We start from the raw sequence: 15397 nt of genomic DNA, 5'->3' as shown, positions 1-15397 counted from the left end.
ATTGTAGTAGCTCTGCTGACTAGCTATTGTTCCAAGCTGCGCAAGCCATAATGCATACAGTATCTATGGGAAAAATCCTAAACAATTGCATAGCTGGCCATGTACCAACATTGTGTTATGTTACAGAAACACTGTAGTCAACAGCTCTCTGTTGCCACATATGAAATTACTTGTGAAATGATTTTAAGACAGGTGCTTTCTCAAGTCTGCCATAACTGTTAACACGTGCATTGATGTATGCGTAACCTGTGATGAAAGCGGAAGCACAGTTTGTTTAACTTTGCTTTTCAGAATATGTTAAACTTAAAAGCTTTTATTTCTTAATGAAACACCAGTTCCTCTAAATATGTAATTGGCTTTAATTCACAGCTAAGTATAGTTCTTGGTACCCAACCTTATTCTTACATTTCTTGCATTTCCCTTTTGCAGAGAATGTAGCTAAACATTCCCTGTAGCCCCTCCACTATCCACCGATGCAAGAATACATTAGTCTAAGGTACTGTGTAAGTATGGTAGGCTGCTACTGTACATCTGGATACATCAATGCATCTACATTAAACAAAGCACTATGTATCATTATGTCACCCTAATACCAAAAACATGGAAATAAGGTTTAAAATCAGTGAAGCATCCCTTTAATATTTGTTAAGTCAGCGCTTGCAAAACCAAAAACTGATATCTTTATTTCACTAAAGTAGTAATTGTAATTGCTTAAGCTCTGCTCACTAAATCAAGTGAGCATACTTACATTCATTTTCAAAGCCATCAGCGCGTAACAACTTGGGTTGTTACTGAAACTTATCATATACAAATTTGAAATATATCTTTACCAAGGTTATTAATGTGACTGTTGTGATTTGTTCAAACCCACAGGTCATTTTAATCACGTGAAGTCCAGCCTGCTTGGCTCTACCTCTGATTCTAACATCAACAAGTATAGCACCATCAGCAGGATCCCTCTGATTGCACTCACCTTCTCTGAGGGGACTGATAAGAAGACTCATTCTCCACCAACATCCGAGACGACCATCATAGCACCAAAGGTCAAAGACAGAACACACAATGTCACAGAAAAAGTCACACAGGTGAGTCAGGAAGCTCCACTTTCTTTGACATTGCAGTATGTTCTCAACCATAGGCAACATTTTCAGCCACCATCATAAGACCTGGGGTTTAATTCTTAATAATCCTTAATTCTGTATTTTATAGAACACAACTGGTGGTGTTTATGGGTGGGAAACTGGCAAAGTGTTTATGTATGTGTAGCTGCACTGACTGTAGTCTTTGGTTGGGGGACCTCCAAGGTGGGTTGTGGGATAGCGTGGTATGATACACAGCACATGTTACAGCCTGCCAGTGAGATTTCTTGCTGGCAGGTGAAAATAAAAAGTATCTGGTATCACCGATACTACTACTGCCTACCCAGGTCAACAGTGGAGCAGAGATATTAAGACAAGAAGGAAGAGTAATTGGGCATTCCTAATTGCAGAGAAAGTTGGGATAATATTAAGAAAAAGTTCCTGTCATATGGCTGAAACAGCGGCTATCTTGTGGCACAATTCCCCGTTGACAAGACCAATAGCACAGCTGATGCAAGCTTCCCAAGGACAGCTAAGAGTGCAGGCAGGCATCCACTGCATTGAATGTAATCAGATGAAACACAGGCATTCATTAATCAAAATTAATGAATGCCTATGTTTCATCTGATTACATTCAATAGAAAGCCAAAATACATAGGCCTATACAGTACCTAAACTTCGTTCATTCTGACCTATTATTTTCTATTAATAGCAATGAAAAGTGTGTAGGTCACACTACAACAGAAAAGCAATACTGCTTATACTTCCTTAGCAATGGCCAATCACAAGACAGGCCCAGAAACCTTATATTGAAACATCTTTCAACAGTTTACTCATTCATAAATGAAGACGAACCATCAGCAGGATTAAACGCTCTCCCTACCTGCTGAGTTCGGAGACACCGCTGAGATGTGAACATTGCATCTACTTCCTTACTGCTAGCATGGGGAAATCTATAATTCATGTGTTGAAGATAGGGGAATGTGTGCTTTAATGAATAGAGAGACCCGCCACCCTCATCCTCCCTTCTGCACTATTTTCTACCATAAAAGGGCATTGTCTGTCACTGCTTATTAAGCCAAAAACAGGGGAGGGCTTGGCCTTCTTGAGCACACTGCATAATTTATCAGCAAGTCAGAGTTCATTCTCATCAGGAAATTAAAACAAATATTTGTTTACCAAAATAGATGTATAAAAATATCAGCACAAATTTATGTACAGCTTTTTTCCACTTTATCAACTTTACAGTGAAGTAGTTACAGTTTTTACCAAGACTACTGATGTGGAACAAGCCAGTGGCAGTCACATTATTCACGGTGTCAGGACATAAGCATTCTACCTGTCATACTAGAGTGGCTGCCTTTACCTAATTCTGTTTGACTGCAGAGCACTTACGTTTGTGTGTCACAGTTGCTGTCAAATCAGTCCTTGGAAGTCTGTGAGTTGGCTCAATTACCTGCTGAGCTTCAGCAGTAATTATCATAAGAATGAAATACCTGAAGGTGTCTTTGATCAAATTGTCAGATGGATAATCAACAAAGAGAAACACTATCAACATCAATTTAGACAGGTGACATAAAATTAGGTTTTCAGGGATCCTATTCAACTAAGATGCTGATCCACGTTGAAATTAAGTGACATTTTCTGACTTAAAATCAAAGTGGAGGTGTAATCAGGTGGTTTGCCTTACTAACTTACTCTTCCAGGTCCTGTCTCTCGGAGCTGATGTGCTTCCAGAGTACAAACTCCAGACAGCGCGCATTGACAAGTTCACCATTCTCCACTACAGCCCCTTCAAAGCTGTGTGGGACTGGCTGATCCTGCTGCTGGTCATCTACACTGCAATCCTCACTCCCTACTCTGCTGCTTTTCTTCTCAATGACACAGAGGAGCAGAAGAGGCGTGAATGCGGATACTCCTGCAGCCCTCTTAATGTAGTGGATTTAATGGTGGACATCATGTTCATCATCGACATCCTCATAAACTTCAGGACCACTTACGTAAACCTGAACGAGGAGGTGGTCAGCGATCCAGCTAAGATTGCAATCCATTACTTTAAAGGCTGGTTCCTTATAGACATGGTGGCGGCAATCCCCTTTGACCTTCTTATCTTTGGCTCAGGATCAGATGAGGTATGTTCTCTCTAATGCATCTATTTTTTTACCTGTTTTTTTTTTTTTGCTCCCAGAGAGCTTTGCTGCACATCAACCATGCAGGCCATGCTTGCACTGTTATCCATTTACTAAGTCCAGACTTGTGCCCCTGGGCCCCTACTTAAAGCCTGAATCTTTCTGTCTCGGCTCTAAAAAGGATTACTTTAAATTGCATGTTTTTTCATACTTTTTTTTCTCTCTTTTTTCCTCTTTTTTTTGAATGGTCCTGATTCTAGAATCCATTTACACGGATTAATGGCTTACCAAATGGCAATCAATGATGCATTTATGTGAGGAGCAGGCCAACGGGGCTGTGTGCACAGCTTACATGCAGATGTGAGATGGCCATTGGTAGGCTGGCTGCCAGGCCTGCTGGCTTGTTATTTGGTAGGATATGTACCCTCAGGTTCTGGATCCACTTTATTGCTTTATCGTGCTTTGTAGGCACTCCATTACACCAGAAAAGCTCCTGATTATACACCATAATCATCTGTTCCGGCGCTGCTGCTGAGTCAGTTCAGTGAATGACAACAAACCAAAAAGAAAATTTATGTTTGTAAATCACAAAACAGTCCTGGCAAATTTGTACAATAAGTTGCAAGTAAAACATGTTATATTTTGACCATAAATAATATATTATTTTGTAATATATATTAATTACATAATATATTATATAGCAAACCATGACTTTTACACTATTACTTGATTTTCATTTTAAAAAACAACTGAAGGGTAAAACGTTCAGGTCATATACTGTGATAACATGCCGACACATTGTTTAAATGTATAGCTTACCAGCTTGGAGTTTCTAATGTTCAGACACATGAAGTCCTGCTTAACTGCATTCTCATTCAGAAAATAAAAGCAACTGTAACAGTGGCAGATGGTTTTCACAAGGCTCATTTAATTTCGCAGCTTAATGAGACGGTTTTAACCTACAAGAGCTTAAGTAAACCTTATGATCGGAGCAGAGAAAATATTTGAAAAAGATTTCAATCAATGTCTTGTTGCTTTCAAAACAACTTAGTCTTGCCAGAAGATTAAACGTACTGTGCAAGGCATTATCCAAAATTGGCACCATGCAGTGTTTTGTTAATAATAATAACTAGTAGAAACAGAAAAACAAAAGATTTATTTTAAGCTGTTTCACTGTGAATACAGTGAAAAATAAGTTGAGTGCTTTGTCCCAACTTGAACCTCCTAAATGTTGTTCCCGTTAGAGAGGAACATGGTGAGAGAGAGAGAGAGAGAGAGAGAGAGAGAGAGAGAGAGAGAGAGAGAGAGAGAGGGAAGGGGGGTTGTAGTGCTGTGCAGCTGTGTTACGTAATTGCTTGTTCAGGTACTTAATTGAACTTTCATTCGATTGTAGAGTGTACATGTAGTGTGCCTGTTGGTTTGACCCATAAGGGATTTTAAAGGCCAAATTGAATATTTTGTTTGTAATATTTCATGTTTAGGCTTTTTAATTAGTTTTTTTCTGGTGTTGTTAAATTGATAGAGTGATATTTTTGTTAACCCAGCAGTGAAACAGGCCTATATTATGATCAGTTAACTCTGCAATTATGTGTTCATATACCAAAAATGTATGGCAGTGAGGGCCTTTCAATTTAAATTTAGGTCTAACATACCAACACACTGACGGGCATCTTAGAGTTTCCATTATGTAAATCCTACACAGAAAGGCTTAAGTCAAACAGTGGACTCAAAACTAAGACCTTTGTGTTTTAAAACAACCACCAGAGAAAACGAGTAGAGTAAATGCCCTTAAATGTCAAACACGTAACATTAGCAAAGAATACTGGTCAATTCTTGATTTTACATAATGTAGTATTTTTCAAACCAATTAAGCTCATAAAAGTTGTGCCGAAGTCAAAGCAATAGGAAGTTGTTAAAGTAGTCAGTTTACTTAAAATTGCCACCTAAGCTGGCTACTACTTGCTGAGCTACAGTTTAGCAACTTTACAGTACATTAGGTAAATTAGATCCATACATAACTGTACTGTGTATAACATAATTGTTTTGGGGTCGGACAGTAATGCTGCCAATTCTGGCCATTCAAACCACTTGGGAAAGTTTGTGGTCATAGTTGAATGATAAAAATGTCAATGGGATTTGGTTGGTTCGGTGGCAGAGCAGGCGCACATGTACTGAGAGGTTTATGCCTCGACGCAGAGGTCCAGGGTTCAAATCCGACCAGTGACGATTTCATGCATGTCTTCCCCCTCTCTCTCCCCTTTCTCACCTAGCTGTCCTGTCAAAAATTAAAGGCAGCCAAAAAATAATCTAAAAAAAATAAATACAAAATATGTCAATGGGATTACAAGTACAAGATTGGACCCAAACCTCTAATGTCAAATCCAAATGCTTAACTTAAAACAGGGGAGGTTGTCCCAAAACCTGGCTTACACATAATAATTTAGGCCCTGAAAAAACATGATAGTTTTTTTTAGAAAGTTTGCAGTATAGTCAGATATCCAATATGTTATACTGAAAAAGAGGTTGCAAATCATCACATTCCTGTTTATTGCACAATTGTAACCAACAGATCAATAAAGCAGAACAAAAATGGTTGCTGTCACATTTTTGAAAGATAATTTAAAGACAGCTGAATATGATATTGGAAGGCACTGTTGGGGGCAAAAAACACCGATAAACATTTTGAAGGCCTAAAAAACTCTCCCACTTGACTTTAAATACAATATTACACAATATTAAATGACAATGCTTAATAATGTCTGGATTCAAAAATAGTGGAACTGTTGATTAAACAACTTTAACTTCATAATAAAGAAACAGAAAGAGGAAAATGTTAGATAGATTTTCTTGTTCATTTGTCTTAAGAAAATAAAGATTTAATGCCATATCAACTGAGTGGTTAGGAAGGAGAGTGTTCAGACATTAACTTCATTTAAAGGTCATTCAGTAATTGTCAGGTAAATAAATCACCTTGCCATTGGGAATGATGGTTAGTGTTGCTAAAATCTTTCTTGATAACACGAAAGCAGCAACAAACTCCCAGGAAGCCACTGAATGAGTGTTACTGCCTGTTCGGTGTTGAATAAATGAGGATTTATTTGTGGGCTGCAGGTGTCTTCACGTCTGTGTTCTTTTGCCTTTGACCAAAGAGCTGTAGGGAGTTGCCACAATGGAGTCTTTGTGGAGTTTGTGAAGCTACTCTGGATTTGTCACCGCTTTAAATTTGTTGTTAACAAAGAGAACACCTCAGAGTACACGGCTGTGGAAGATGTGCAACAAATAAGATTGTTTCTTGATGAGAGAATTGCATGATAAATGAAATGTCCTATACTGAAATAAGATACATGCTATTGTATTATAATACTGCAAAAGTATTCTACTACTCAAACTACTATTACTAATGAAATACCCTACTGTACATTTTGTTTAGACCACCACTCTGATTGGCCTGTTGAAGACAGCTAGGCTCCTGCGATTGGTGCGTGTAGCCAGGAAGCTGGACCGCTACTCTGAGTATGGTGCTGCAGTCCTCATGCTGCTCATGTGCATCTTTGCCCTCATTGCCCACTGGCTAGCCTGTATATGGTATGCCATTGGCAATGTGGAGAAGCCCTACTTGGAGCACAAGATTGGCTGGCTAGACAATCTGGGCGTGTCTATAGGAAAGAGATACAACTACAGCGACCCAAGCTCTGGTCCCTCTATCAAGGACAAGTATGTGACAGCACTTTACTTCACCTTCAGCAGTCTGACCAGTGTGGGCTTTGGAAATGTTTCCCCAAACACCAACTCAGAGAAGATATTTTCCATCTGTGTCATGTTGATTGGCTGTGAGTATCTTTTGGTCTTTTTTTTTTTATTTTAGCAAAACTTAATTCTGCATGTTTCTAGTGCAGCACCTGAAGTGGATTAAGGCATACACTTATTTTGATCAGATCCTAGACTAGCTATTGCCTGTCGTTTTGTCCTGGGAGAGGGATCCCTCCTGTTCTTGCTCATCCTGAGGTTTCTTCCAATTTTTCAGAGTTTTTTTGGGCAGATTTTCTTTACCAGAGTATAAGGATATATGGTGTTGTATGCTGTACGGATTGTGAAGCCCCCTGAGTCAAATTAGTGATTTGTGAAATTGAGCTAAATGACTTGATTTGACTTTACTAGACGGATTGTCTGTGTTCATGTCAGCAGTTGTTCACCTTCAATCAAGTTAACAGTGTGCAACTCACCTCTTCATCATTGTTTGTGTTTCAGCCCTCATGTATGCCAGTATTTTTGGAAACGTCTCTGCCATCATCCAGAGGTTGTACTCTAATACGGCCCGATATCATGCTCAAATGTTACGGGTCAAGGAGTTCATACGCTTTCACCAGATTCCCAACCCACTGAGGCAGAGGCTAGAAGAGTACTTCCAACACTCCTGGGCCTACACCAACGGCATTGATATGAACACGGTAAATAAAAAAGGATCACCACATCTACCTGTTACTGTAACTGGATATTATACCCATAGCGTGAACTGTCATAAATGAATGTAATTGCATGATAATAGAAATGCTATATATGTAAGATTCTAAAAAGAGCTTTCTTTCTCTTGTCTGCTTTTCATCTGGATCAACATCGCTACATTGGTAAGAGCAGGAGGTACATGTTTTTATTTCTTGTCATTTTAATAGCACTGTTTAAAATAGCAATCCTGTTATCCTGATAGTGTCAATATTAGACATTTCCATCACTTATACATGATTTGTGTGAATTCATCTAAGTATTACAGCAGAGTTTCATATCTCAAAGCAAATACATCTTATTTTAGAGCAAAATATGTGTGTAATGTGTAGTAACGTGTGCTGAAAATGGCATCTTGTCTTGTTTCAATTCAATTCGAAATATTTATTTGCAATACTTTAATCAGTAACATCCTTTTGCAGTCAACAAACCTACTCCTCACCAGAAATGTGTTAATGTTTTGCTTATTTATTACTTTTATGTTCAAGTAGATACAGTATATTTTAATCGTCCTAAATTTGAGATTGTGTGCAAGGTTTTTATTCCCAGGTAATTTGATGGATTTTGATAGAAACTCCCCCTCAATTTCCTATCAATTCAAGAAAAGTTTAGGTATTTAAGGCAATAATTACTAATTAAAGCTTTACATTCCCATATATTAGCTCCTCATCCATCAAATATGTTATACACCCTTTAAAGGTGTGGGATAAAGCATAAACATTGTGATTATTAAACATGGTTACTGGTCAGGGAAGTCTGTTTTTGACTTTAACAAGCAAATAAAAATGCATGCAGCCAGTTCTTTTCTTTAAAGTGGATGCATATATCAAAAGTCTGGATTTAATCCATGGCTCCTACAAATGAGTGGATTTCGGGTAAATAATTGGTGGCCTCTTTGTTAATCACACAATACACGTTCTCCCCACTCCAATATTATACAAAAAGAAAGAGACAAAGCCAAAACTGCGAAGGCATTGTGTGTTTAGCTCAGGGGGCGGTTATATAAATCCAGGTGGCAGTTATTTTTACATTTGCTATAAAAAAATCCACAAAATCAGGAATTGTTACATCTTGATATAATTTATATGAATGCGTCTTGATTCAAATACACCATAGTGTCATATTACATTTGACTTTTTTCTTTTGATACACTAAAGATGTGATGTACCTGAATACAATGATAGGTCTATGACTCTGTCCTCATCTCTGTGCTATTGTCAAGCTTAAGTACAACTTCTCTGAGTATATTCATCTTAACACATTTGCTGCTCACAGCTTTCCACCGGCTCGCAGAAACGATCTCTTTGAGTATATCAAACTCAATATTCTGTGAATTTTTCTCATGGATTTTCTCTGCATCACAGGTGTTAAAAGGTTTTCCTGAGTGCCTGCAGGCAGATATCTGCCTTCACCTCAACAAGAGTCTTCTTCAAAACTGCAAAGCGTTCCAAGGAGCCTCCAAAGGCTGCCTGAGGGCCTTAGCCATGCACTTCAAAACCACTCATGCCCCTCCTGGAGACACTCTGGTCCACAGTGGTGATGTGCTTACCGCTCTCTACTTTCTGTCCCGCGGCTCTATTGAGGTCCTTAAAGATGACATTGTGGTAGCCATCCTGGGTAAATACAATCCCTTGTCGATTATGTGAAGTATGATAATGAGCAACACTGGGTAGTGGCTACTAAATTAATAAGAGATTGTTATGGATGTCCTATGAAAGCTGAAAATGTTATAGGGGGATTTATTTACCTCCTTTGAGCCTAGATAGATTGTTTTTTGTTTGACCTTTTGCCAGTGCCCATCATCAGTATCATGAAAGTAGTGGCAGTCTCTGTTGTTCTCAAAATGTCCACATATCACCGAGAGGTGTGAATAACTGTAAAAGTCACCTCCCTGTTGTATTGAAGATCTGCCAGCTGACCTGTTGAGACAAATACAAAAAAACTATTCTGCAGCTTTTGAAAAAGGAAATGGTGGTTCAAGTCCTATTATTCTGACCTCAGTTTGCATACGTAAATTTAATGTCAGTGCTATCAATATGCTAAGATTTAGCTTTTTGTTTATAGTCAAAGAGCTCTACTTACAAAAATGTCACTTTAATACCCACGTGTGAATATATTCATATGATTGTATTGAACAGATTGGGGATTTAAAATGTCTGTGTTCACATGTTGCATTAAATAATGCAAGGTATGCTTTTCAGGATTTCAGAAAATTGCTAGAAAATGCACTGTCCCTTTAATGGGGTTTCCACCTTTGGCTTTTTGTGAAGGGTATTAATTATGTAGTTTGTTCTGATTGATTGAAATATTTGAATTATTGATTGAGCTTACCTCCTACTCTGCCCAGGATGCTTGATATTTTCAAATATGTGGAGATGCTGCTGTCATGAGCTCAGGAAAAGATAGTGCAGTTTCCCACTGGACACACACTATTTTAACAGATTAATATTTACAAGGAAGCACAGCCTGACTTGTGTGTACATCAAAGAATTAACTGTTATAATTGTGAGTCCTTTAAACGTGGATAATTGTAAGGTTATTGCAGCAGCTTAAACACACTGTGTTCACACATTTTGACAAGAATGGCAAGGTGTGCCTGCTGTCCCCTATTTCTGTCCTCCAGGCAATAAGGCTGTTCATGTGACAGGTTTGAGTCTCTGTGGCATTTCTATTAAGTGGCTCCATGAAAGGTTGTTTGGCAGTTTCAAAGAACATGGGGTAATAGCTGCCACTTTTTTTTGACAGCACAGGGAAATGACTTGAAGTTGCAAAATAGGGATTATATAAAATGGCAGTAAAAGACTAAACTGACTAAAACAATTGTCAGCTATAAATGTGAAATACTATTTTGCTTCAGTTATATAGCCTAGTGATACTGAATACTCATTACTCTTAGAATAATGAGTATTTATCTTCTCTCTCTAACAAGCAGGTGCTACAGGCCACGTCTAGATTAAACTTGGCATTATTCATGAGATGAATGCTCTCCAAAGCTGCACTGGACAAAATAGGGTTTAAAGGTCCTATGACATGCTACTTTTTGGATGCTTTTATATAGGCCTCAGTGGTCCCCTACTACTGTATCTGAAGTCTCTTTCCCAAAATTCAGCCTTGGTGCAGAATTACAGCCACTAGAGACAGTCCCACAATGAGCTTTCCTTAGGATGTGCCATTTCTGTGTCTGTAGGTTTAAATGCTATTGAGGAGGAGAGAGGCGGGGCAAGGTGGATGGTGGGGGTGTGGCCTTGACCAACTGCCATGCTTCGCTCGTTTGCAAGCCATGATGTCTCTTTCTTTCTCATGGGTGGGCCAAATTCTCTGGGTGGGCAAAGCAGAGAAAGGGGAGGTAACCTTTCCCCTTATGACGTCATAAAGGGAAGATTCCAGATTGGCACATCAGAGCTTACATTTTTCTCAAAGGCAGAGCAGGATACTCAGGGCTTGGTTTACACCTATCGCCATTTATAGCCACTGGGGGACCATAGGCAGGCTAGGGGAACTCATATTAATGTTAAAAAATCTCATAAAGTGAAATTTTCATGCCATGGGACCTTTAAGCTTAGCAAAAACTGCTGAATCACACAAAAACCCATTATTAACAAACACACTGTACCGTTGTATTTGATACAAACATAACGCTCCATCAGCACCATTTTGCTCTAAGTTTTTTGTGAAAACCAAACTGTCCCAGCCTCTAACAAGGTAGTGGTCAGCTGATATAAAGAAATGTTTCCTCTTGTAATGATACCGAGACTGAGAAGGTTACTTGCATTGTTGCACAGGTGAGGAAATAGTGTTTTACATTGCAATCCAGGCTAATGATGAACTAAATCCTTGTGCTCAGAGCTGCATGTTGGGGAGAGATTCAGCAGAGATTAAGGTGTCCGGTGCATGCTGTGAAAGGCACACTGGCAGCCAACATATCATATCTTTCTTCTGAAACCCGCTTGCAGTATTGGCATTTAGTGAATCCCCGGGACCAACAAAGGGATTTTTCATCAAGGCCTTTAAACTAAACCTGCAGTCCTTTGCTAAGTGGACCCTTACTTCAGCATAGAAAACTTTGATGGTAGCTGTCATGACTTCCTAGAAATATGCTTAAGAATTGGCTTCATTATGCGATAGCCATTATTTTTCCCTTTGAAGTACACAAGTGTGTCAGTCACAATCAAACCCTCCGTTTTCCCTCCACATGAAAGCTGCTTTGAGTTATCAGTTAATCCTCAGCATAAATACTGGATCAAAGATAGGAAGACAACTGATGCACAGACCTTGGGAGACCATCTACACAGAGAGGAAAGGCTGTTTGATTTTTATTATCCACAAAAACAAACATGTCTGTGCCCTTTTAGTGAGAGCCTGAGGAATAGCGAGACAAGTCCCTATAGAAAACAAGACACAAATTATTCTCTATAACACGCATGGCTCCTTGTAGAAGTCAATGCAGGTAACACTGACATGTTTTCCCCCATACCAGTGAGCCTTTTGAGAAGATTAATTGTCTGTGTGTGTGTTGATACCAGGAATAAATGACATATTTGGAGAAATGATCCATCTATTTGCCAAGCCCGGGAAGTCCAACGCTGATGTGCGAGCTCTGAGTTACTGTGACCTGAGCACCATTCAGAGGGAAGATCTGCTGGAGGTGATAGACATGTACCCAGAGTTTGCCGACTACTTCTTCAACAACCTGGAGCTTACCTTCAACCTCAGAGATGAGTCTCCAAAGGTAGATGATACTGCACTGGTGTTATGGGAGCTACATGCTCAGTAAATGCTATTCACAGTCATGACTATGGACATTCACAGTTATACTTAAAGTTATATTTATATTGCAAGATTTAATTCGTCTTTTAACAACTCAAAATGTATCAATTTTGACCACTACTTGTATTAATTAATAGATATTAATGCTCCCATTGTTGCAGCCATCAGGCTCCCAAGGCGGGGATTCAGGCGGCGAGGCCAGTAAGAGCATTAAAAGAAGGATCTCTTTTACACCAGATGTATCTAAAGGTAAGTGGAAATTAATCTGCACAGGTCCAGTACAGCCTCTTGTGGTTGTGGTTATTGATTACTGAGTGCAGCTCCCTGGGAGCATCTATTCCATAAGGAATACAGTACATTGTTATTCCACTGACTCCTGTTGATTGCCCTTCTACAGGGGGAAACAAGGAAGTTGTTAAACCCTTGGGGAGGGGGAGGGAGTCTAACTCGTGCCTGAAGATAAGTTCAGAATTCCTGGGTCCTTCTCCCCCCAGTGCCCCAGTCCTGGACTCCAATCTTATTGTCAAAGACAACAAAAAGAGAAGACCATCTTTTGAAGGTAATATGTTTTTGTATTATGTGAACATAATCTTGAGAATTTATTAAGAAGTGTTGCTAGGGGTTCCTGGGGTGGTGCAGGGCAAACACATAATTGGCGACGATGGGTGGACAGTGCGGGATTATGTCCTTGTTGTTGTAATAGTAACTCGTATTTGATGGTTGGAGCAAATGTGTGGAGGTGGCTGAGATATTTCCAGGCTTCCAAAGCTGGTTTGACTAATAGATCCATGAGTTTAAAGGCTTATAGTACACAAAAAGATTGCACAGCAATTTCTAACACTATGAGAGAGGATTTTCCAAATTAGGGGGAAAATGGGAACAATGCAATGGTTAAATTGAATCACAGCAATAGCTTAATCTAATCATCATCCAATTATTGTACACAATGAAAGCCAAACATTTCAAGCTTCACAAAGGCAGTTTTATTGCATGGTTATTGCAATGCATGACAGCATATTTTACTGCTTTTCATGTTTTGTACATATCAGCAACAGCCAATCCAATGCCCTATTTTTATACAATAGGCAGGACCAGACTATGACGCAGGCATACTATACAGTACAGGCCAAAAGTTTGGACACACCTTCTCATTCAATGTGTTTCTTTGACAGCACTGCAAACCCTTGGTGTTCTCTCAATGAGCTTCATGAGGTAGTCACCTGAAATGGTTTTCACTTCACAGGTGTGCTTTGTCAGGGTTAATTAGTGGAATTTTTTCCCTTATTAATAAAAAAGCAAAGAGTGGTTACTTTGAAAAATCTAAAATATAAGATATGTTTTCAGTTATTTCACACTTTTTTGTCAAGTACATAATTCCATATGTGTTCATTCATAGTTTTGATACCTTCAGTGAGAATCTACAATGTAAATAGTCATGAAAATAAAAAGGAAATGCATTGAATGAGAAGGTGTGTCCAAACTTTTGGCCTGTACTGTACATGTAAGAAAGATGTGATTTAACTCTCGCAATTTCTGAGGTCTTTGTTGTGGTAACTTCCGGTGTCCAATCTGTAAAAGGAGGCCAAGCTTTAAAGACATACATTTGCAATAACGAATAGTGTCTCTTACTAAACCAGTGTGCTTGAAAAAATAGTCTTTTCTCGGAGGAGTCTGGCTCAGAGATCTAAAATACGCTAACTGACTTTAACCTGATATTGAAGCAAATGAGCAAAGCACATCCCACTGACAAGACTGGCAAGCCAATTAGTTAGAGACAGACATGTGTTGATATGAAGAGAACAAAGAACTGAGTGACAGACTGAAGCTGTTAATCTCTACTGCTGGAAGGATACACAGTACAGTATAAGGCCACATAAGGGCAAAGTGCAATCCATGGTAAAGGCTCACACAACATCCAACAAGGGTCACCATATCTATACAGCTCATCGTGATAGTGCAAAGCCAACTGCACAGACTGCTGCACCAGATAGGGTAATCACAGTATTCTGTGTTTAAAATCACAAAAGAGGCTCAACACATATCAGTGGACAGCAAGCTGAATACTACCAGGTGCCCAGCAGAGATAACAACAGGGTTAGTTTGCTACTGGAAAACATTGCATTCATTCTCCCAGTACAAGGGCTTGATAGATTACAACAAGGAACCTACACACAGGTCTCCTGTAGAGATTAATTACATTCTATTTTAGTTTTTTAGTTTTTTTATTTAGTGATGACGTTGTCCTGACCCACATGTGACGATGTAAAGCATGTGTGTTGGTTTGGCTCTCCAGATCTGTGCTGTGATAAATGGGCCTGTAAGAAGCCTACGGACTACCTGGATGAGTCAGCACAGTTGCAGTACCTGAGAGACGATAATTCTGCCAGCGAGATCACGTATGGAGAGGTGGAACACCGCTTAGGTCAGCTTCAAGAGCACTTAAACAGGTACACATTTTTAGAGTCAGCATATAGATGGTTGATACTCATTCAACAATCATAAACTATGAATTACACCAGAATTTGAACTTTACCAGTTTATAAACCAGTGTATAATATACAGAAAGTTTTTGTTTTTTTTCTTCTTTATACTGTTCTAAGTCTCGATGGTTTCTTTGTGTCACCAGCACAGAAAGTGTTTACATTTTTTTCTTGATCATAACTTTATTATTTGAGTCTGATAACTCAATCACTCTCTCAGTCAGACTGGATACTGCATACATGAGATTTTTAGTGTAGCATTTACAGTATTTTTGCATTATTGTGTGTGTCTTATTAACTCCATTAACTACAACAGAAAGAGCAAGGAGGCACCATTGACTCTATAACACTCGGAGTAATGCCCCTTTACTGTATTGGTTTGAATGTTGGAAAGTTGTATACACTGTCTGAGTCTCTACGTTGTTTGTTGCTCAAACATTGA

At 39.0% G+C, this 15397-nt stretch overlaps 1 protein-coding gene across 1 annotated transcript in view; it reads left to right on the top strand.

Moving 5' to 3' along the window:
* Positions 1-15397, top strand: part of LOC120570230 (potassium voltage-gated channel subfamily H member 7-like) — a 39609-nt gene that overhangs the window by 19262 nt on the left and 4950 nt on the right. The window contains exons 5-13 of the mRNA XM_039818467.1: positions 874-1085; positions 2786-3211; positions 6639-7038; positions 7457-7657; positions 9071-9325; positions 12232-12437; positions 12637-12724; positions 12873-13034; positions 14769-14922. Of these exons, the coding sequence (XP_039674401.1) occupies positions 874-1085; positions 2786-3211; positions 6639-7038; positions 7457-7657; positions 9071-9325; positions 12232-12437; positions 12637-12724; positions 12873-13034; positions 14769-14922 (2104 nt within the window). The remainder of the gene's footprint in view (positions 1-873; positions 1086-2785; positions 3212-6638; positions 7039-7456; positions 7658-9070; positions 9326-12231; positions 12438-12636; positions 12725-12872; positions 13035-14768; positions 14923-15397) is intronic.

Source organism: Perca fluviatilis, chromosome 12 (genome assembly GCF_010015445.1).
Source record: "Perca fluviatilis chromosome 12, GENO_Pfluv_1.0, whole genome shotgun sequence".
NCBI classification, from domain to species: Eukaryota; Metazoa; Chordata; class Actinopteri; order Perciformes; family Percidae; genus Perca; species Perca fluviatilis.
The sequence above is the reverse complement of the archived record's forward strand: the minus strand, read 5'-3'. Positions and strand labels throughout refer to the sequence as shown.